The sequence below is a fragment of the Gopherus flavomarginatus genome, chromosome 3 (assembly GCF_025201925.1).
Source record: "Gopherus flavomarginatus isolate rGopFla2 chromosome 3, rGopFla2.mat.asm, whole genome shotgun sequence".
Lineage (NCBI taxonomy): Eukaryota > Metazoa > Chordata > Testudines > Testudinidae > Gopherus > Gopherus flavomarginatus.
This window is the reverse complement of record NC_066619.1, coordinates 77,997,438-78,021,998: the sequence shown is the minus strand read 5'-3', so window position 1 is coordinate 78,021,998 and position 24,561 is coordinate 77,997,438. Positions and strand designations below refer to the sequence as shown.

Below are 24,561 nucleotides of genomic sequence, written 5' to 3'. Positions count from 1 at the left end.
CTGATATAATTGCTGGGGTTCATCAAAGAGTTATGAAGAATGAGACAACTGTGTCAGATACAGACTGACTTTAGGAATAATGGATCTTCGTTAGAAATCCTGGAAAAAAGGCTCTGTTCTGCCTGCTATTACCTACCCAAAATCAGACTATAAGAAAGAATGAAATAGTCAGCATTTCAAGAGCTTACAAAATAAATTACTAGTGCCATGCCTAGTAGCACTGCTGTAATTATGGATCAGTTCCTAATACCATTATAAACCACACATTCCAGGGCTTTACAAGCACTTAAAGACATATTTTAAGCACTTAAAGGCATATTTTACTCTTGGTGCATAAAAGGAACAACCAGTGGCAACAAAAAAAGAAATGCAGACTATGTCCCTTGGTTCTTAGTGTTGACTGTGGCCTTTCACTACTTTTAAATAAAAACCTTACAAACATCAGAACGGCCATACTAGATCAGACCAAAGGTCCATCTAGCCCAGTATCCTGTCTTCCAACAGTGGCCAATGCCAGGTGCCTCAGAGGGAGTGAATAGAACAGGTAATCAAGTGATCCATCCCCTGTTGCCCATTCCCAGCTTCTGGCAAACAGAGGCTAGTGACACCATCCCTGCTAATAGCCATTGATGGACCAATCCTCCATGAACCTATCTAGTTCTTTTTTGAAGCCTATTATAGTCTTGGCTTTCAATATCCTTTGGCAAAGAGTTCACAGGTTGACTATGGACCACAATCTGTTGACCACAATCTGTATGCACTCACATACCATCATCCTAAGCCATTTCTTGTGATATTTTCAGCTACATTGTGAAAAAATTCAGTGATGTGTTACATTAATGCAGTATCACAACTCTCTACTGACATGGTATCACATCTGGAGGACCTGATAAATAAAGTCAGAGGAACTTTCTTGTAAAAGATATGAGTTGTAATGGCTCCACCAGCATACTAGATCCAAAGAAGCTGCAGGCGGGATACTGTGTCAATAGCAGGGTTTTGTTTTCAATGGTTATGTCTCATAATCCTGGATTTTGGAAGTGGTACTATGTCAATAGGAGTTGTTTTTGTTTTATTTTGGATATGATGTTCAAAAAGAAAGAAAAAAATGTATTAAAATAATAGTAAGACTCTGGGCTAAACCTGTAAGTACAAACTTTGACCTTAATTAACCCTGCTATACTTAGATATTTCAGTACATGTATTATATAAAAATTACACACTTCACTGAGATGCCTTAATGCCAAGCACTGTAGTATCTGGACACGGAATTCCTACAACGCATAGGCACAACAGAATGAATTAAAGGAGACTTAAATCTTACTTCCTTGTTATTAATGATCATCACTAACAATATTTATGTATGTATTTATTTATTTGTATTGTGGTAATGCCTATGAGCCCCTGTCATGGACTATGACTCCATTGTGGACAAACACAGAACAAAAAAAGATGGCCCCTGGTCCAAAGAATTTACAATTTAAATATTTAGTAATTTTATTTTTATTTACTAATCTACTGGTAAAACAGACAAATCTGGATCCTCAGCTGCAGTCAAGAATTACATACCACATCTCAGGAGGGGATTGCAAAAGGAGCTTCAGTCCACCGTTACACTCCCCATCTCCAGGCTGGCTGGGTGCCAGGCCAACACTCCATCATCAGTAGTAAGAGCAGCCTGATCCTTTGTACCAGTTGCCAGGATCCCCAAGCTGGAAATATATCAACCAGGGAATGCCAAGGTCACAGCAGCTCATGCCTCTTAAGCTTGCTGCTGGGGGTGAGAGTGATCTAAAAACTTGTACTCCAGCTGTACACCACCAGAGGATCCAGATACAATGGGATTGTCCTTCTGTGACTGTCTACAACAGCGTTAGGGTCATTTTGTATGAGCAGTTTGATGCAAAGTGGCTGCAAGGCAGGGGAAAAATCTGGCCTACAGTATTCTGTTGTGTATGTCATAGACGTAATTTATCTAAATTATTGCCACTGTGGCAAAGTACCTTCTTCTCCTCAGCAGACTCAGTCCTTTTTAGCCTTGGAGACACAGGCTTGGGCAAGGCCAATCCTTACCAGTAGCACAGGGTCCGGCTATTCCTTTCCCCAGTCAGTCCCTTGTGCTTGTTTTCCTTCCTTTCTGGGGAGGGAGTGCAGCCTGCCTTCCTGGAAGGGTTCAGTGTCTTGCTGCACCCAGCCTACTGGCAGCTTTCCTGTCTCTCTCTTCCCCCTACTTCCACACAGCGGAGGGTTTAAAAAGGTCATGAGCAGTTGAAGCCAGCTGAACTTAATTAATTCCCTAGTAACCCCTTTTCCAGCTGAACCTTATTTCCCCGTGGTTATCTCTTCTCAGTGGATTGGGAGAGGCCTTTTAACCCCCTGGGACTAATTACTACCTCCCCCCTTTGTAGCTGTTTGTCCTGGGTTTACCACACAACATATTAAATTAAGTTAAAATTATTCTTCCTACCCTACCCTACCCAGAAATATGAGATCTACACTGGCAACGCTAAAGCGCAGCACTTTAACATGGCTTGTGTGGTCAAGGCGCTGCTCTAAAAAACCAACTCCAGGAGGGATGTAGCTACCAGCACCGGGAGTGCAGCTCCCAGCGCTTGTGCACTGTTTACACTGGCATTTTACAGCGCTGAAATTTGCTATGCTCAGGGGATTGTTTTTTCAAACCCCTGAGCCAGAAAGTTACAACGCTGTAAATTGCCAGTGTAGACAAGGACACAGAAGATAATTGCAAAGCATTTTGTCCTTTGGATTATATAAACAATAGATTTAAAAAATTTATTAAAGGAAATGTTTGAAATGAAATATACACAGGTTGAGGAAGGTACTGTACATCTGGGGTCAGGCTTGGGTTAGGGGGTGTTACAGATACCATTTGCAAGGATGAAAAGATACATACGTATTGCATAACTAGCATAGACCCAGATTGGGGTGCAAGGGATTTTTAAAGTGTTAGTGAATAAGAAGGCTTGGATTCGCCACCCATGGAATGAATAAGGAGTCCAAGTCAGTATCGGTGGAGCGGATAGGTACATGGGTGGGGTGCGTCCCTTGGTCCCTCAGGGAAGGAAGTGGGTTATTTCCCTGGTTGGCTGTCTCAATTACTCAGTGTGGTATTGGCGGTGTCCGGTGATGTGTTCGGTATAAATGTCTCTGGACCACCTGATGGTGTCAGACACCATGAGCTGTCTCATGAGCCGGGAGTAGCGTCGACCGACCCCACATGCTCTCAGAACTGGCTCATTGCGGGGGTCCCATGAGCCCAGGACTCCCACGATCAGGGCGTGTATCTGGACTTCATAGCCCTGGGCTCTCAAGATCTCAGCCAGCGAGGCATACTTCGACTCCTTCCGTGCTCGGGCCTCATGGAAGGCAGGTGACTAGTTTTCAAAAGGCACCGTGATGTCTACCAGGAGGACTTTCTTCTTTTCTGCGTCCGTCATGATAACGTTGGGTTGCAGTCGGCTGTCTGTCCCAGGGATGGCAGAGTCGACGGTGATCTTCCCCAGGGATGGTGGGATGGCTTTCACTAGTCGGTTCTGGATGGCGCTGTGGCGGTGCCACCAGGCTCCAGAGTGCTGCTTGCATCCACACAGGACATGCGGCAGGGTCTTTAATACAGTGAGTCTGACTCTGCAGAACACAAAACTGCCATTGGCACTCCAGTGGTAGGTTGGCCTGAGTAAGGACAGCAGTACACAGCTCAGATTCCACAGCTGAGTTGCGACAATCATTTAGATTCTGATCAGGCATGCTCAGCAAAATTGCTTCACACCAGCACACCTTCTTGTCTCCTATTCTGGTCTCATTTTCTGGCTCCCTAAATTTCTTCCAATGGATTGTTTTCCTAACAATTATCTTATCGAAGCTTTGCAAAAATACAGACATCAGTTACAGATCCATAACTATCATTATTATTTATTCTATATACATTCAGTGTATATAATACAATGGTGCTACAAACAGCTATTGAACTCTGCTCCCCCAAGCTAGTCTCCTTAGAGAAGGACAGAATTTGTGTTTCTACAAGCATAAGCCAGTGGAGAGGGTGTATTACAGGTTCCCTCTGTGATGATCCACAAAGAGTATAAGGTGTTACAGACTCACAGAGACAGTTAAGCTAAAGGTCCCTGGTTTGTCAACCAAGAGGGCTGTAGTCACTTTGCCTGTGGAATCTCTGGTGCCTTCTACCACAGTCAACATGAAAGCAACACTCCTATCTCCAACAAGGAATCAGAGCTTGAGAAAGCTTACTTTTAATCTAAAATAGCCTGTCATATTAAAACAATCCCTGGATTGGGGTTTACTGTATCGGCTTTATCAAACTATGACTAGTGTTGATAGGGTAAAAATGAACAATAACCATACTTAAGGACAATTGCACTTAGTACAATTTAAACATTTTATTATTTCTTATATTGTTGCACAAGATTGCAGACTTTGCCACTGTCACTGAGACATTGTAGCAGCAAGCATCAGGTGCCCACTGGAAGTACAGGAAATTTGGTTAGCTTTGATGGCAAACAGTTCTACCCATTTATTAAATGAGGAGGAGGTATTTGTTTAAATGAACCTGGTGTGCGGTTGCACTGGCTTGCATCAAGTTATGGTATGTCACATCTCAGATGTACCATCGTTTATGTACTGAAAAATGATGAGGTGAATTACAGGTCAGGAGGATACTGTAAATGCTATTCCTGCTGTTCTTTGGAATATTGCATCCATTGATGGGAAAATGTCCAACTTCTTCTTACACTGATGAATATTTAATATGCCAGATCCTGACTGGTGCCGAGCAAAAACCAAACACAACGCTACCAATTCACTTCTGTTCCATTTTAGCTACGCGTGAGCCTGAACCAAAACCTCAGAATAAAATATCCAAGAATACTAAAAATTCCAATCTGGATTTGAACTTTGTGGCTTAGGTCCATCTCTAATTTTAAACTTGTAATTTCTCTGTCCTCTCTCATTGCAAAATAATGCAGAGAGACTGGGAAATTTGCACACCCAGTGAGTCAGATGTTTGATGAGACTAAACACTTGATATGACACTGCACCACCTGCACAGGAAAAGCAGCTTAATGGTTTTATAATTGACCATTGTCCCAAAGGTGACTATTGTCTTCTTTCAATGACAGAACACATACTATAGCCAAATTCTGCTCTCACTTACACAGGTTTAAATCCAGAAGAACTTCATTTAATTCTCTAGTGTAAATGAAACCAGAATTTGGTCTTTAATCTCTTTTTTTCCTAGTATATTTTTACTGAATTTCAGATGCACAAGGATCTCCAACTTTTGATAACACATCTAAATAATTTTTTTTGGGGGGGGAGACCCAAACTAAACCCCCCAAGTCTTGGCAATTGATTAACATTTAATACAATCTAAATCTTGCATATGATAGATAAAAGAGTGAGAGAAGAAGAAAATGAAAATAGAGAAGAATGGAAAAGCGGAAGAGTGAAATGACAAGCAGATCAAATTGATATATACTGGAAAATACTCACCTGCCTGCCCTCATTAGTGGTATGGAAAGGAGCCATCCACTGATCGGTGCTAAGTTATTTCAGTTAGATGCTTAGGTTGAGAGCCACAAAAGGACGTTGGGTTTGCAACATTGAGTGTCATGGTGCCTAACTTTTAGGCAACTAGAAAAATCACAGGAATGACATTGCAATCCACAAAGCCAAATCAGGTGCCAAGGTCCCCAACGCAATGAATAGGGAGAGAGAAGTGCTTAAGAATGAGATCAACAAAAGCCAGGAGTTGCCTAAGCTAGCCAATGGGAGATGCTGACTAGATGAGTGTATGCTAAACCCAGCCCCACTCAGAAGATGGGTGCCTAAGTCCAGCTTGCAGAGAGCCACATAGCACAAAGGCGCTAAGGCATCTAAGGTGGTTCTTAGGGGAATGAGTTACACACCTGCCTTGGCCACATAATGGCCAAAAAAGAAAATGCCCACTTTACAACTTTTAGCCCAGTGGTTAGCACACACACCTGGGATGTGGGAGACCCAGGTTAAATTCCCATCTCTCTCCACTAGAGGGGCAGAAAGGATTTAAGCAGAGGGTCCTCCCACTCCTAGGGGAGTTTCTAACCATTGAGCTATGGGATGTTGTGATGTGGGGCTCCTTCAACCTCTCCTGTTGAAGCTGTTCCACTGTGGCTTAATAGAGTGATTGGAGCCATGGCCCCGACCCAGTGTCTCTCACCTGCCAGGGTGATGCCCTCAGGACTGTTCCACGGTGGATAAATACTTAAATAGTCACTGGAACAGAGAGAAAGCATAACTCGAAGTTAGGGGAACCCATAGTCCACTCCTCCAGTTCTATCACTCTTTCATTATTTGCCCACAGTGAAACAGTTTCAACAGGAGAGACTGAGGTTGACTCAGAGCTAAGTGGTTACAAACTCTCCTTAGAAGTGGCAGACCCCCCTCTTCAAATCCTTTCTTCCCCTCTGGTAGAGAAGGGGGAATTGAACCTGCGTCTCAGGCAAGTGCTGTAACTACTTGTCTGACAAGGCTAGTAACAGAAGTGTCTCCTCCAGCTGCATTTTGAATGAGACTTGATGCAGTAGATGGCCTCTGAGCACACCTACCAGATTGAGCCCTGCTTGCAATTTAAGTAGATGAACGCTGGTCTTCCTTCAGTTTGTGAATCGATCTTGGGGTGAAGCAGGAGACAGGCATCTGGGTGCCTACAGGGATGCAGCAGTGCACATGCCCACACGCAGAAAGATAGACATTTTGTGAACTTTTACCCTGAAAACTTAGGGACCAAGTGAGTTTAGCACCTACAGGGTTCAGCGGGAGTTTTGTGGATCACAGTGGAGCCAAAACTGGGATGTAGGTGCCTAAACCAAGACTTAGGCTCCTAAGTATCTTTGTGGATCTGGACCTTAGATATTACTGTGATGAGTGCAGTCAGGGCTTCCCATTCTTAGAATCAATCAAAGGGTGCAATTTTTTACCATGAGAGCCTAAATCCCTGTTCAAGTGATCACATAAGAGCACAAATGCCAATTCTATATACTAAAGTATATATTTAGGTCCCAATCTTGCAATGCTTTGCACTTGTAGGACCCTGCATCCACAGAGAACCATAATGGTTTTAGCAGGGCACTAGATGGCTACTGGGGTCTACCTGCATGCAACTCATTGCAGGATTAGGGCTTTAAGTGTTAAAATGTGGGGTTTCAGCTTGCAGTTTGGGTTCTATAGTTTGGAAAATTAAGATTACAGATTCTCCCAGCAGGTTCCCATCCAACAAGCAATAGAGCTTTGTATTGCGAGGGAGCAGGGTCCAGCGCTGAGAGGACAGGGTTGGGCATTAGGTGAATTGGGTTGTATTGCTGGCTCTGTTCAAGCAAGTCAAGTAACTTTTCTGGGCCTCAGTTTCCCTAACTTTAGCATAGTGTGAATAAGACTTGCCTGCCAGGGACTATAAGCCTAACAAATGGTCATAAAGCACTTTCAGAGCCTTGAACAGAAGGTCCTATAGATGTATTGTTATTTCAGATTTTCAGTCTCTTAACAGTACTTTCAAGATTCCAGAGGCTCCCCAGCACTCTTGATTCTTAATTTCACCCCGGGGGACTCTCCAGTTACTTCAGTATCCAGAAGCCCGGAAGAAACCTTCATGTTCATTAGGCTCATTTTCTCTCAGTATTTCCCTGAGCACAAAAATACACGGAACTTCAATTCACTGCTAAAATTCCCTTCCCTAAATATATCCTGTGTTACATATTTACTCCTTTTCCTTTGGACTCTCCAGCTGAATGATTAAAAAAAAAATTTCAACCCCCACCTCAAATATTTGCATACATATTTTAACAAATGATAATACTAAAAATAATTAGTGATCAGTAGACTAATCATGAGACCTAACCCCAGAATCAAACTTAGCTTTTGAAGAATGGATGATTAATTAAGAACAGAACAAACGTTTGAAATCTTATCTGGATGAGAATATTTACTTTAGGCAGGTCAAATGTAAAGCTCAGTAACAACAGTACTGCAAGACAAAGCTCTGATCAGAGCTAACTCTGCTAGCCTTCAAAAGGCCATTTCATAAAGAAAAACTGTGGGATGTGTTTCCAGCACAGTTGCCAACTTTCACGTGGTAAATAAGCACCTCAACTTTCACAATAAACCAAAAATCAAGCGAATCCCATTTCAAAACAAGGCCAAAACAAGCCAATCCCTAAGAACCACAACACTCTATGTGACTAGCTCCCCCCAGCGTGCAGTCTGGGACTGTGGTGGGCCCGCTGTGCGCCCCTGACTCTCTCCCCTCTTGCCCCTGCTTGCTAATTACCTCTGCTTGCCCTCCCCCACCGCCCCTGCTTGACGGGAGCTGGTCAAAAAAAAGGAGCTACAAGCTACAACAAGCTACAAGACAAAAACTAACCAATAAGTAACTCACAAGCCAATTAAGCCAAAAACAAGCCCAATTTCAGCATTGTTTTCGCGGGTTTGGCATGTCTGATTTCCAGACACATTGTGCACTCTGCAACTGAAAGAAACTTTGTTCCAGTCCAGGTTAATGAAACAATACATGGTAAATCCCCCAAAATATGCATATGGCAAGAAGGATTCAGTAATGGAAATAATCCCAGGCCCATTGGAATTTGCACTATTTTAGTGAATAAAATCACCTTCAGTGTTCAGACTTTTATTTCCATGTGAGAGGTACAGCCACACATGACTAGAATTATATTTTTCTTAACTCTTCTTAATATAGTTGGACGACATGAGTTCAATGATTTCAAATTACGACAAGTGCCTATATTGCCACCTGCTGGGCTTTGTTGATTCATCAACAATCAAAACCAACTGCTGCTTTTTCAAATCATGCTGGTTTTTTTTTAAAATACCACTTGCACTTGTCAGCATTTGGTTTCAGGTTGGCTAGATCTACATCATTGTTCATTTACCCAGTAGATTGCTTGCAGTATTTTAAACTTAAACCTCAGATATCATTAAACTCATTTACCTTAAAATGTGCTTTTCATTAAGATTTAAGTGAAATCATTTTTAGACTCACTTCTGAGAAATATTATTAGCAGCATACATTGGTAAAAGCTCAAGAGGGACACAGCAGAGAGGTCACTGAAAAAGGCTGTTTTCCTATTCCCTCGCAATATTCATTCCTGTAAGAGATCACATCATGATGAATATTTTGATTTTCTCTGAAGTAACTCAGGCCTTGTCTACACTGGGATTTCTAGCCACGGGTGCAAAGTCCTAAAATAGATCATGTGCTGCACTGGTGTAAACCATGATTTGTTCCAATGCAGCTCATCCTGTTTCCAAATGGCGCAATCTGCACTAATGCAAGTCTCAGCTGACACCAGAGCAGTTCATCATTACTAGCCGTTTGCACAAAACACAGCTGCATTAGTGTGGATACTAAAGACAGTGCATTTCAAAGTCTCTGTTATGTTGTGTGTGTTACACTTAACAATGCTTTAGATTTCATCATTTAGAAGGTTTGGGGATTAGTAAGAAATGGCTGTATATTTATATGATTTTGACCTTCAAATGTCAAAGGTGTAACAATTGTGAAGTAACTCTTCTAAGGAAATATTTTGTGGAAACAGGAAACAGGTGAAATTAAATTTAAACTAGATTTAGTAAGGCTGGAGAAATTTTTCATTTACTGTGCCTTTTGACAAGAAATGGCATTTTTTAAAAAATGAAAATTTGAATGGAAAATTTTAATTTTTTTCAACATTTTCCAATTTTTAGAGAAAATGAAAAGAGGAGAGAAATTTTGGGGATTTCTGAAACGTACTACCAACAATTTTTTGGTAGGGATTTTTTTTTTCCCCTTTCATCTCCCCTCATTCTATTTTTCTTTTTACCATTTCACATATGAAAAAGAGAGCAAAAAGAAAAAAGGAAGAGAAAAATGAAGAAAAAACAAACAAAAAAACCCCAACCCCTAAAACAACCTCCCCTAAGCTAAAATGTTCACTTTCTTGTGGTGTTTGGATCTGCTCTGTGTGTGTGTGTCTTTGTTTGAAAAAAAAGACAAAGCAGAAAAATTCAAAAACATTTATGAAAATCTTTGAAAAATGTAAAAAAATATATAAAAAGTGTGAAATATATCTTTGGTTAATGGATTCTATAGTCTGCTTCTGCTTCAGTGTCTCTTAAGTATGTGCACTGTAAGGGTTCAGGATTAGGCCAAAGGCTGTAGGATGTATAATTTCTACATTGTGCCCAGTTTGTTTCTGGGCTATGAGGTATAAATCAAGTTTACAATGAAATTATCTAACATTGTATAATAAACATATGGACTCTTTCCATCACTTACACAAGGATTATCAGAGGGAATAGTTTGTGTATAAAATAAAATGACAAAAGAAAGCTACAAACACGTCTATAAAGTTTATTAACAAATAAATGATTTAGCAACTTTTTATATATACAAAATAAACAATAATTTTTGCAGAAAAAATGTTTACTAGCAAAAAGGTTTAAAATGAAATAATTTTTAAAAACATTTATGTATCTATAATAGTGTTTTTTCCACTTGCATGAACAAAATCAATTATTGAACTGCCACATTTTCTCCTTCACAGGCTTTTGTCATGAACATTCATTCATTAAGAAAGTTGAGTAGATAGTGAAGGAGTCACACCCTGGATTGTTTTGATCACTTCCAATGTGCTTTACCACTAACGTTTGAGAGGGTTAGAGATCTTTTGCAGCTAAAATTCTCATGGCTATTAATATTATGTGTCATTCTGAAGCTAGACACAAACATTTTACACATATTATTCATTTGCAATTGATTTTTTTTTCCTGTTAGGCCAAATCTTGAAGTCCTTACCCAGTTTTTAATAATTCCACAGGAAATGGAGGTTTTGCCTGAGTAAGGACTTTTGAGAGTCTCTTCCTGGAGTCAAGAATTTCATTGCCTTCAATGACCATTAGGCTCCAACTCTGGATCTATATCTTTTAAAACAATAACTTTGTTTAAAGGAGGACATTCATTCTCTTAGCATGTTCTGAGCCTTGCATGAGGATCAGTAATGTTTTAGCTTGTTTTCTGACTTTTTATAACCCATGCCTACTTACATGTTTAGTTGCTATCAGCACAGTCATAGCCAACTAAAGGGACTTTCTTTGTTTCTTTAAAGTGCAGAAAAACATTTTTCAGATCTTTAGAACAATTATGTGTTGAATCAGCAGAAACACAGAATTGAAGTGGGACCCGCTATAAGACAACTGAATCTGTGATAAGAATGTGTGGCAAGTAGCCAAAGAACTGTAAACAATGCTAAAAAGCAAAGAAAGTTAAATTCTTTGCTTTTTTGTTTTCTGTTTCCTCTCCTGAAAGAAGGTTAAAGGAGGAATGCCAAATAAATATGCAAAATGCTGGACAGATCACAGCTTAGTGCTGCTGAAAAGGAATTAAATTGTGAAATGAATTGATGGTATTAATGCAGATCCCACTGGGCAAATGTTGACATAAAAGTCACCACTGCACTTGGCACAGGTCTAGTACTCTTGCTGGCAGTCTCTGCAGAGAGGCCAGTGTAGAGAGACCAGACAGCAAGTGTGAAAAATCGGGACGGGGGTGGAGGTAACAGGAGCCTATATAAGAAAAAGTCCCAAAAATCGGGACTGTCCCTATAAAATCAAGACATCTGGTCACCCTAGGCCAGTGACAAAGGCTCGAGATCAAGCTATCCTCTCTGCATCAGTTTTGAGGCAGATTGCTGGGGTTGTGTGAAGAACCTGCCATGCTACTGCCTCTGCAGTACCTCATATATGGATAAACAGAGTGCTGTAGTCTCTAGCACTGCACAAACACAAACACAGAGACACACTCACAAAACCATCACAAAAATGATCAAAAGATCCATTGTATTCCTCACTCGTGATCCTTTCAGATTCTCCCTATCAGTTTCTGGGGAATGGTCCCTTCCCCATCCATGCCTTTTTATTCTACTTTCCCCCAAGGGGCCCACATCCTTGTGCTGGTTGAAGAGGACTAGTCCTAGAACTAGCTGGTGGTACTTTATATTTCCATCTGACACAGGGATGGTGTTAGAGAGCGATGTGATATGGAGTGTCTGCTCCCCACCCAGAGCCCAGGTGTGTGATACCTCCACAGTGTTCCCGTCCTGTAAGGTACAAAAGCTTAGACTTTGATCTTGGGTCCCTTAGGTGTGAGAACCATTGTGCTGCCACTGCACTGTCAGGCTACCAGCCCCCTTCACATTTACAATCTCACAAACATAAATATATAAAGCAAGCTCTGCTATATTAACAGAACTTACACTTCACTTTGTACTGTGAAGCTCTAATTAAACTCTAGTTTTCCATTTCAATGGCACAACAGCTTTCAAACTCATGGCCAAAGTTTGGCAGGTCTGGCAGAGTCTTGCCAGAAAGCCCTCAAAAGCCTGCATAGCAGTCACTCTTCAGGCAGCCATGACAGGAATTTTGAGGTAAGGCTCAGGAGCCCAAAGGCATGATCCACACAAGTATGTGTGAACACCCCATGTGCACAGCCCTTCAAACAGCTCAGCTCTGCTCTTGGGATACACAGTTTGGGGAGATGAGTAGGTGGATGTAGGGAGAGCTTTACATGAAGCTGGTGTCAGTCATTACGGGTAACATTTGCAAAATAGCACATTACTTAGGCTCATGAGTCCCATTTGTAAAAGTAAATTAGGCAATAAGGAGCCTAAATCCCATTGACAGTTGATCTTTGATTCTACCTCATATTTAGTTTTCAATGCCAGCAAATGAATTGATTACCTTAAAGGTCCTTGATCCCTTTTAAAACCATTTCTGCTCTTGAAATTGCTCTGGAATGAAGCTTGATGGCTCAGTTCCTCAGCTGCAGCAAAGCATTGCTTACCACAACTGAGGATGATGGCCACAAAGGTACTTTTAAGCCATCTTTGCCAATTCCTCCAATCCTGATGACATTTTGCACTGGGCCAGTCCCCAGAATAAAAGAGAGTAGCTTTCAGGCTGCCAACAGCCTCTGGGGGTGGATCTAGCAGCAACAGATGGCTGGTGCATGGGAACAAGCTGTCCACGCCCTCTTTCCCCTCGCTACACTCCCTCCACCAGTCCCAGGAAGAAGAGGTGAAGTAGCTCTAATGCCACCCAAGAATTCCGTACAATGCAATGAAGATACTTAAGGGGCTGGATCTGTTGGGTTCATGGAGCTTTGAATTGCAGAGCAGGAACTGGCCCACTGACTTCAGGAAATATGTAACAAGAGAAAATAAAATTCCTCTCCTGGAAGTGAAAGGGTTGCTGAAATGCTTGACTGTTTGGGAAATTATTTTCAGCAAAGAATGCCGATCTCTGTCCCAATTTGAATTAACTTTGTGTTGCGACTCAGGCAGGGGCAGGTGCGGGGGCATTCCCGTAACAGCTGAACAATGATGCTATTTCTTGTTTTGCCTTCATGGCAAATTGTGCAGACTGATAGCTTGAGGGAAAAAAAGTAGTTGAAGTCCATCTGTCATTTCAGAGTACATAAAGACATCCAGTTCCTTATATCTGATTTTTATAAATGCAACAATAAGTGCAAATACTCTAGGAATAGTCACATTTGTCACAGGATGCACACAACCAGCTTACTGACATTAAAACTGAAGGTGAAAACTTGTCGGTGATCCAGTTTCTTTCAGCAGTTCAGGAAGTTCATATGATTGCTTAACAACATGTGTTGCATTTTGTCATACATTTCACAGTAACTTCCCTGGCCACTTAGTAAAACACTTTAGAGTAAGGTAAAAAAAAGTGCTGTCTGCTGCAATTCTATTTGAGTATATATTATTTCCTTCACATGTTTAACCCTTTCACTGGTGCTTTTTGACTCTGACTCTGCTCTGGGACACAATAGCATTCTTCAAAATGTTGGAATCAAAAACATCTCAAGTGCTGCCCCATATAACACATATCCCCATGTCTTGTGCTAGCGCTTTGACCCTGAACCATTGAAGACAATGGGAGTTTTGCCTTTGACTGCAATGAGCAGGATAAAGACCCTGGTACAGACCTCCTAGTGCTTACCAGTATGGTTTAGGATGGGGCAAAAGACACCCACATATCCACCCCAGGGTAAGTAGTGCTGACCAGCCTCCCCCTTTGCACCTATCAGCACTTTGTCACTTGATTATGGATGCCTTCTCCGTCATTGCAATGGATGGGGAAAGTAGGTGCCTGTGGTTTTAGGGTCTGATCCAAATCCCAGTGAAGTCAATGCATGTCTTTCTCATTGACAGGGAAAGTGTACTTTGGGCCAGGTGCTTAAATACTTAGGCCAGCTTAAGCAGGCTAAATAGCTTTGTCTTAACAGTGTGATTTAAAATTATGGTTCTACGGTAGGTAACAAAAAAGTTCTGTGTTCTTTATGTTTTAATGGAGATGGGGCTTAAGTCAGCACAGTATACCCCTGTCCTTAGGAGCCATGCAAACTGTGCAACTCCAAGGAGCCGGAAATGCTGCAGGCTGATTTATTGATTGTTCCTGGGGAAAAGAGCAATCTGCCACAAAGGAAACAGGAAAACTCAGGAAGAGGGAGTGACGGAAGTGCTGGTGTGAAGGGAGATTATTGTGCTCTGCTAAACTTTATGTTCAGCCTACATTTGGCTCCTCTAGCTGGTCCCTCCCCCCAACCACTAGGACTACTAAGCCATGTGACTCACCCTACATCTGACTCCCCTCCACAATCTACAGGTAAGAAGCTTGATAGTTCCAGTCAGAGCTTAAAAATTGAGGACGTTAAACACAAAAAGTAATTTACATGGGAGTGGGGCAGGGAGGCACAGCCCAGCTACCATCACTGAGTACTGCAGAATATTCTCCCCTCGTCATTATTTGAGACAGGGCGTTCGCTGCTATTTATAGATGATGTATTTGGGTGCTTCTTTTCTGATTGCCGGGGTATTTTGCTCTGGGTAATCCCCCCAGAATAGCACAGGCTCAGAAGGGCACAAAAGGTGGCTTAAAGGCACCTTACTGGTGCCCCTGAACTGTGAGCTCTGTGCTGCACCTCTCAGAGCACAGAAATGACAATTTGAGATGTCTTCCATTTCTATAATAATATGCTAAAAAATCACTGTATTTGGCCTACATTATAGTGGTTACTGTTGTTTTTACCTCGGAGATGATCTGAACATGTTTCCACATCACTGTGATTTTACAGAGCCCCTGAGCTATGCCTTTTATTTCCAAGCAGGATTTTATTCCTTTAATGCTTTGGCTGGAAGGTGTGTGTTGGGGGATGGGGAGCGGGTGCGGTGTGCTTTACTTTGCTGGTTTCGGTTTGCAGGACCGCTGGTGGACAATCAGTCTGTCTGGCAGGAAAGTACGCCCACAAATATCACATGGAACTAACTGGCTCTGGGCACTGTTCCAGGCAGCCTCATTTTGAGCATCGAGATCATAGAAACCTTTGGCTGGAAAATTAAAAAATAAAGTATTAGTTTTCATTCTGGACAACCATATTCAGCTCTGTATGGAAAATATTTTCAGGAAATACCTGTTGACTGAGCCTTTTAGTTTTAACCAAATCATATTGCTTTTGCAAAAAAAAAAAAAAAAAAAAAAAAAGCCCTACTTATAGTCCCTGGGGTTGAATAAAGTTAACTACAAACTCAATCATTCTGTATTGTATTAAAGCAAGGAGAAAGCATTGCCCTATGTGTTGTGGTATGAATTCTTAAGTAATTACTAACATCTCTGCATACATGTTATCAGCAAGTTTCGCTTTCTTGGCCTTATTTCAAGTTCCACTTAATGAATTTATATTATCTGACCAAGGGGATGGGAGGAAATGTATGTTGGGTATGTCCCATCTGTGCTAGTCTGAGCATAGGGCCCAATTCTTCTCCAATTTAAGTCAATAAGAGTACTGCCATTGACTTGAATAGGGGTGAGATTAGCCCAAAACTTCTTACAGACAAATCCTGCAGTTTTTACTCAAGCAAAACACCCACTGAAGTCATTGAGACTAGTTCTGCAGTCCTTTCCTAAACACATGTCGTATTTTGTTCAACTTTTACTCACAATTATTTCAGTGGTTGTTTACCTGCATTAAGAGTACAGGATCAGGCTCTAAAGAGCTAACTGGAGTGTATTTCAGCTACATAATTTGTGTCATAAAACCTTGTTTTCTTTCACCCTAAAAGCTACAGGTTGGTTTGTTTTAACAGTAAATGATTGTTTTAAACCCATTTCCAAGAAGAACAGCTAGGTTGTTTAACCGATGCTTTAGTCTCAGCAACTGCATCTAGATCCCATTTGAAGGGCACAAGATAAAAAAATAATCTGGCTTGATTTGAAATGTATGAGTTTCAACCTGACCAGAAGGTATCAGTACTATAGATGGTGGCTATAGGGAATTAAATAAATTTTGTCTTCAAACTGCAAGCATCAGTCTATTTAAAAAATAAATGCATTTTTAAAATATTCCATGGTTTCTGTCACTGGCACGATATGGATCTCTTCATTAAGGGCCCAGGCAGTTTTAATATGATTCATATCCAACAGTTCACATAACCACAATAAGCCTTAGATCTCTTAATATGCCTGTTCCTAATGTTCTTTTCGTTAGATGAGCAACCGACTGATGTTTCTTTCTTTGGCTGAGGCAAATACCCCTTTCATTTGCAGGAAATGAATGTGTATTTTCTGTACTTTGGAAAGTTTATTGAATAAAAAGAGAGAGAGAGAGAAAAGGAAAGGAGGTGACTTTCTCCCTACAGGCATTTGTTGCATTCAGAAAACAAAAAAACTGCAATCAGTCCAGCAGTTCTCTCCAGTCACACTTTTTTTTAAAAAAAAAAATTATGTAAACTATACAAAGTTTTATGTAAATAGATCTCATTTCTGTACCTCTCTTGGTTTAGAACACTGCTTGTTCCATTCACCAAAAAAGCTTTCCCTCCCTCCTCCATTTATAAAACTGTGAGACATGTGGTGTGTGTGTGTATAGTACTTAGCATTTCCTGGATGATTGGAATCATCTTAGCAAAAAAAACAAAACAAAAAGAAAAAGAAAAAAGGAAGATTATTTTCTTGGGGACAGGAGAGTGGGGAGCACATAGGTTGAATAGCACCATATTTGAGCAAAAACTATCAGCAGCAGACACTTAGGACCATATTGTGAAAACTGTCAAGTGCCTCCTTGGGAACTGTGAGCACACAGCGCCTCACAGTAGGTACTCCACACCCTGTAGCACTGCATAGGAGTGAAGCAATGTGCAGATTCATAGATAGGCGCATCCTGCTGTGCTGATTTCTTTAAGAGTAGATACCTTCTTTTCCTCTCACTTCCCCAAGATAGCTGGTGGCTCAGACCGCTGCTGTTCCACAAAACCTTGAAGTAGCCCTTTTTCACCCAGCTATGCCCTCCTCTGTCAGATCTAGTCCTCCATCTTTTTCTCTCATTTTTACTCTCAGTACGTAGTAATAAAAGTGATGATCATAAAAGAGCCAATGAAATGAAAATGCCGTCTCAGAGTATGTCTTCAGTGCAGGATTAACTTGGGTAATCAGCACTCAGGTTAGCCTAGCCTGGCTGAGAGCAGCCATACTGTAAAACAATACTCGAGTTACTGTGTCCTCACTGTTGCTTCACTCACCTATACCCATTGCTGAAACTCCTGGGAGCATAGCCCATGGTTCTTTGTGCAGAGCCACTCTGCAGGGGAAAATGTGGGAAGACACTGGAGGGCTATCAACACCTGAATGAGTTAGCCTACACCCTCACTGCAAACTTGGTGGGTCACCAGCCTGAGTGAAAGCAGAACTCTGGCTGTAACCCAAACCCCAAGCTTGCCAGCAAACCCAGGCTGAAAGCATCACTAAACATCGGTAAGAGGGTTTTAGGTGTGGACAGGAGGAAGGTTTACAGGCAACACTCAAATATCAGCCAGAGCTAACTCTGCTGTGAAGACATACGCACTGAGTAAATGTAAGGGTCCAATCCTGCAAGGCACTGAGCACTGCCAGTTCTCATTGATCTGGGACAGGGAAGTGAGGAAACTCAGCACCTTGCAGAATCAGGCCCAAAATTACAATCATAGGATAAGTAAGAGGAAATGAATGTTCATTTTATGTCACATACAGTATTTTCCACTGTAGTTAGGCTTCCATAGGTCACAGTGGGAAGTGTATTTGTATTAAGCTATTAGGATTTAGAGACAGTAGAAAGACCATAGCAACCGTCTTGTTGCATAAGGTAATGTAATCTTACTGAAGAGCAACTTGCTGTACTGTAGTGTATACAGTAGCTGCTTTTAAAATGTCAACATGTGCTCGTAGTTACTACATAGTTAGCATTGGTATTTCTACTAGGGTAGGGTTAAAACTCTGGTATCTCAGATGCCATTTTGTGGCTACCATTGGCAAATCTTAGTTTGTTGTTTTTAAATGGCCAACATTATAGGTGTAAAAGCTGGCTGAGGTATCAGTCCCCAAGTTGCTCTTGCCTGAAGATATTTTGTTCTAATGAATTCATATGTCAGTGTGACACTAAGACCCCATGTATTCACACCTTATATGCTGTTGTAATATTCTTTGTACAAAATATGCCTTGTGAGGTATCATTTAAAACTTGTATCTGACTGATCATTAATATTCCTGTGTGATGTATGTACCCAGTGGGTATTAAAAGATATGGATATATGCTAGATTTATGACTAAAGAGTATTTAAACCAGGTATGTCAGGAAGAGTTGTTAAACAGGTCTATCTTAACCAAAGGAAGGTGTGTTTACCTCAATTTACATACAAGCAGTAAACAGTAAACATCAAGACAGCAGGGGGAAAAGATGTTAGGAACCAACAATTTGCATTTCAGCAAACACAAGCCAGGGAAGAAAGAGCATAGAGCTCCTTCAGCACCAGACTATGTGTTGCCTTTCTTACAGCTTGAATAAATTTTACTTTGAGGGGTAACCGTCAGAAGAATTCATTTAAAAGGTTTATGTGTCTATAAAGACAGGGGCTGAACCTAAGTGATAAGCAATTGCATCAAGTGATGGTATACAGTATTACTGTATTACAAAAGTGTATAGAGCGAGGTCTTTTCTCAAAGCTAATGACACCCTGGGGATTAATATAATTATGAAATGACTGTATTAACACTATATAAGAAATTATGGAGAGTCATTGATACTATGTTTCAAAGTCTGTGGCCAAACAGGGAGAAACAGATTCCCTCCCAGACAGGAGAGAAGGCAACTATTTACCTGTCTCCTATGTAAATTAAGCATGTTGGAATCAAAACAACAGACTGTGATGCAGTGTGCTCCCCATGTAACTGAAGGGAGTAACATAGGTCAGATGGGCCAATTCGACTGCAAACTGGGGGACTTTTCGGCTGAGAGGAAAGCCCTAATCAAGGGACACATCTGTTCAGGACAGGTGGGGCTTCTATAAAGATCAGGGAGCTGGTAGCAGAAAGGAGGTTGCAAGGAAGAGGGCTGTAGAGACCCAAAATCAACCTTAAGGACATATTAGAGAAGTATTGAAATGGTAAACAGGGCCATTCTTGTAGGTAATTATCAAAGCCATGTTAAAGTAGACTAAATTATTTGAAATGTAAACCTGTATTGTTAGAGAATTAGAAGAAGATGCCAATTGTATTTGTCTGTGTTTACTTTTATCTTGTTAGATGTTAACAATGTAACCATATTAGCTTGTGGATGATACACATCTTTTCCAATCTGTTACTATATTCTATGGATTCAGAGATCAAAAGGGAATATTAATATTTAGATGAAATTTGTGGTGTAATAGTATTGTCTTTATGTCTCTTTGAAATTTGCAGTAAAACTACCTATGAACTGCTTGAATGGTTAATAACTTTATGCTAATAAATGCAGCTATTTACTGGTCTGTGTCTAATAAATAGAGATTTACTTCAAAGCAACGATGTGCATTATCTATTCTTCATTCAAGCAATGCCCACTGTGTTATCTGCTGTCAAAAGGCTGTCATAGCCTGTGTGACAGACCCAGGCCAGTGGGGTGCAGGAGTCTGGTCCTATTGGCATCCGGGGAGGGGAGGTGGGCGGGTGCAGGAGTCTGGTAGAGGGCAAATATACTGGTCACTGGGTGAGTAGTTTTCTGTTCCCTGAATGACCAGAGCAGGGTCTGCATTAGAGTAGTCAGGAACTTGCTAGAACCAGTTAAGGCAGACAGACTGATTAGAACACCTGCAGCCAATCAATGCAGGCTAATCAGGGCACCTGGGTTTTAAAAGGAGCTCTCTCCAGTCAGATGGGGAGGAGTCAGAGGAGAGGAAGTGCGTGTGAGGAGCTGGGAGCAAGAGGCTCAAGGAGCTGAGAGTGAGAGGGTGTGCTGCTGGAGGACTCAGGAGTACAAGCATTATCAGACACCAAGATGAATGTTCTGTGGTGAGGATAAAGAAGGTGTTTGGAGGAGGCCATGGGTAAGAAGCCCAGGGAGGTGTAGCTGTCACACAGCTGTTACAAGAGGCACTATAGACAGCTGCAAATCCACAGGGCCGTGGGCTGGAACCCAGAGTAGAGGGCGGGCCTGGGTTCCCCCCAAACCTCCCAACTCCTGATCAGACACAGGAGGAGTTGATCCAGACTGTGGGGGAGATCACTGAGGTGAGCAAATCTGCCAATAAGTGCAGGACCCACCAAAGCAGAGGAGGAACTTTGTCACACCTGCTAGAGGACTATAAAAGAACTCTAAGGCCTGATCCTTGCCATCTCAGATCTGCTTAAACTTTGTCAGGGGAAGTTCAAGCCACAAGACTGAGGTCTCCTGGAACCCTGAACTGTCTCTGCAGATTCTTATAGAAGAATTTGAACAAAGTCTATACATGGACTGCCTATTATTAAACTGATTCTGGAAGGAGTTTTTGCAAATCAGCAGCTCACCATCTTTGCTATGACCTAAGAACTTTATTCATACCTGTATGTATAATCTTTTAACCATGGTAACACTTTTTCTTTTTAAATACATCTTATATTAGTTAATAAAAATTGGCTGTAAGAGTATTTTTGAGTAAAATATGAAATATTCATTGACCTGGTAGGTAATGTGTCCAATCTCTTGGGATTGGTAGAACTATATATATGGTTAATAAGATTTTAAGTAATCCACATCATACTTGACCTGGCTGTCTGGGTGGGAGCCAAAGGCTGCATTGCTTAATGGGAACTGTATTTTAGCTTCTTGGTAACCAGTAAGGTATTACAGAAACTGTTTTGTGACTGGCTTGGTGAATCTAATTATAAGAATAAACCAACAGTTTGGGGGATTTGCCCCATTCTTTGCAGTTCACTCGGATTAAGCATTCTCAGTGTGGCCCCTCCAGCAACCACAGTCACACCCTCACTGGTCTGGATTGCACTCTGAACCCTGTAACAGTCGTACTTGCATATTGTTCTTGGATGAGCTGTCCTGCTTGAAAATGTGCCTTCCTATGGTGCAGAAAGTAGCCAAAAGTAATCCCAGTGAAGGGCTTAGTTATGAAGATTGCAAATGACTGGTTTTAGACTCAAAAGTGATTGACATATAAGGGCTCATTACTTGAGAGACACAGAGTACCTTTAACTGACACTGATTTGGCAAAAGAAAAAATAGGATGCTTTAAACAAGCTAAACTCTATTGTAAGTAGATAGTTTCATATGAATTAAGACAAAATCACATGTAAAACATTTAGCTCTCTTTAAACTTATTTTTTTCCAACTTACATCCTCTCAATTCCTTTTGTTTGGTCTGTAGCTTACCTCCTAAGGATCTGACTTCTGGCTTTTTAGGTTCAGGTCTTCGTAAATGTTTGGGTAGCATGTCATTCTCATTATGCCATTTTTTCAGACATTGTGGTTCATGGATGCCAATAGATTTAGTTCCAAACTCACGGCCACATATGTAACAAACAACAGTGGGTGGCCGTCTCATCACTGGTGGCTGCAAACAACAATTGCAGTAAAGAAGCATTATTGTTTTCAGAATTCATTTTAGACAGTAGTGATTTTAATGGAAAACAACCATTTTAAGGAACTGATCTAAAGCTCATGAAAATCAATGGGAGTTTTTCTCTTGACTTCAGTGAGCTTTGGTTCAGGCCCTAAACCCATAAAGTTCCCTCCTTTATTAAATGGCCACTTGAGCAGGTGCTCCAGGTTCTGGGCTAAACGTTCATGGATGTCACTTCATTACTCTTCAACTGGTTATATTTAAAGCCTTCTACTCTTACCATCACAGTCATGCCCATTGCAGTGGATCGGTATGCTAACTAAACAAATATTGTTTAAGTATGGTCTCAAGCAGAAAAAGAGTAGTTTGACTCAGGAGAAAATAATTATTTAAAATAAGATACCTCCAGTGATAATGGGGGGAACACAAAAGTCATCATCAAAGCAAATAGCTTTTTCTTTAAAAATGTTTCCTTATGGGAGAGGGGTAAACTTTTATCTCAGATCTACCACACTTTCATTCGGAAGTGACTGACTGTCATTACTATTGGATAGACACAAGGGGGTTGAGATAATATCTCTTATTTGAACAACTTCTGTTGGTGGAAGGCACAAGCTTTCATACTACACAGAGCTACAATGCTGCAAAAAGTTGCCATTAAATGGCTGCTTAGTGGCTTATGTGAGAACGAGTTAGTAGTCTCAGTCCCATGCCAACCGCATCACAAAAAGACATCCACATCACAAAACTCACTGTTGCAGTTGGCACTCTCAGCAGAAAGGCCAGAGACTGAATAAGCATATCTAACCACGCCCTGGAAATTGTCCCTCCAGATCATAGCTGGAGGAGTGTAGGGAAGTCTGATAAAAGCTGTATTTATTCTGTATCAGAGAGGTAGCCGTGTTAGTCTGGATCTGCAAAAGCAGCAAGGAATCCTGTGGCACCTTATAGACTAACAGATGTTTTGGGGCATGAGCTTTCATGGGTGAATACCAACTTTGTCAGATGCATGTAGTGGAAATTTCCAGGGGCAGGTATATATATATGCAGGCAAGCTAGAGATAATGAGGTAGTTCAATCAGGGAGGATGAGGCCCTTTTCTAGCAGTTGAGGTGTGAAAACCAAGGGAGGAGAAACTGGTTTTGTAATTGGCAAGCCATTCACAGTCTTTGTTTAATGCTGAGCTGATGGTGTCAAATTTGCAGATGAACTGAAGCTCAGCAGTTTCTCTTTGAAGTCTGGTCCTGAAGTTTTTTTGCTGCAGGATGGGAAAAAAACTTCAGGACCAGACTTCAAAGAGAAACTGCTGAGCTTCAGTTCATCTGCAAATTTGACACCATCAGCTCAGCATTAAACAAAGACTATGAATGGCTTGCCAATTACAAAACCAGTTTCTCCTCCCTTGGTTTTCACATCTCAACTGCTAGAACAGGGCCTCATCCTCCCTGATTGAACTACCTCATTATCTCTAGCTTGCCTGCATATATATATATACCTGCCCCTGGAAATTTCCACTACATGCATCTGACGAAGTGGGTATTCACTCACGAAAGCTCATGCCCCAAAACGTCTGTTAGTCTATAAGGTGCCACAGGATTCTTTGCTGTATTTGTTCTGTAGCCAGAAATCTAGCACTTGGACTTTGTTCAGATGCTAAAAAATCACATTAAAAAAAAGGTAAGAAAAAAATGACCCCTTATTGTAATTTTCAACAGCATGCAAATATTTTTCTAAAGAAAATTGAAGATCAGAGGGAAACATCAGAACCAAATTAGATCACCTTCAGGTTGGAACGATCCCTGTCCTGAACCCATGCTACATGTTAAATTCTCTCCCACCTCCACAGATACACGTACCAGAGCTAACTAAAATACAAAATGTGAAAGAGAATTCTCCTTGCTATTTGTAATAAGAGATGATTGTTAAACTATGGAATCTCTGGGATGGTGAGTTTCATTGGGATTTTTAAAACCACTGGTATTTAACATCCATTTCTATTCCTCCTTAAACTGTCCTGCCCAAATGTCACATCTGGAATGATCGTTGTTTGGAACTAAATTATTTTTGGAAATCATCAGATCCCAGTTCAAGGAATTTTCCAACCCAGACTACTCACAGGACAGTGACTTAATAGTCTGCTACTTACTGTTCATGGTTTTGTTTTTCACTTGTAAAAAGAGTGATCACGTTAATGCCCAGTGTCATGAGGAAATATGTCCTTATAAAAATAGCTACAAATACCTGACAAAGTCATTAAGACCCTCTTCTTGTGAGTGTCCTTTTCTACAAGGTTATGACCATTTATTATCTTCACTACCATGAATACAAGTATGAAACTCAAAGGCTACATATTTTCAACAGTGAACAAAATATGTAATTTCTTTTTCCAAGTCTGTTTTGTAGAACACGGTACTTACCTTAGAAGTACATTTTTGGTTTGTTATGGTGCATTCAATTTGACTGGGTCGCAAACTTCCCTTAAGAGCATAATTTTTTATCTAGTACTGGAATTTTCCACTCATTAAATTATCTACCTAACTGAATGACAGGGGACCAGAATTCTGGCCAGCACTGCACACATGTGAAC

At 41.0% G+C, this 24,561-nt stretch overlaps 1 protein-coding gene across 7 annotated transcripts in view; it reads right to left on the bottom strand.

The window, feature by feature from the left end:
• LOC127047534 (zinc finger protein 474-like) overlaps positions 1-24,561 on the bottom strand; it is a 57,805-nt gene that overhangs the window by 14,229 nt on the left and 19,015 nt on the right. For 3 of the 7 annotated variants that reach the window (XR_007773397.1, XM_050945932.1, XM_050945931.1), the window contains exon 5: positions 21,785-21,965. Coding sequence is in view for 4 of the 7 variants with exons in the window: in XM_050945932.1 (XP_050801889.1) it covers positions 21,785-21,965 (181 nt within the window). In the remaining 3 variants the exon portion in view is untranslated. Of the gene's footprint in view, positions 1-9,070; positions 9,177-10,449; positions 15,468-21,784; positions 21,966-24,561 lie in introns of those variants that run through there. The other 4 variants (XM_050945928.1, XM_050945929.1, XR_007773396.1 and 1 more) reach the window with 3 other exon arrangements.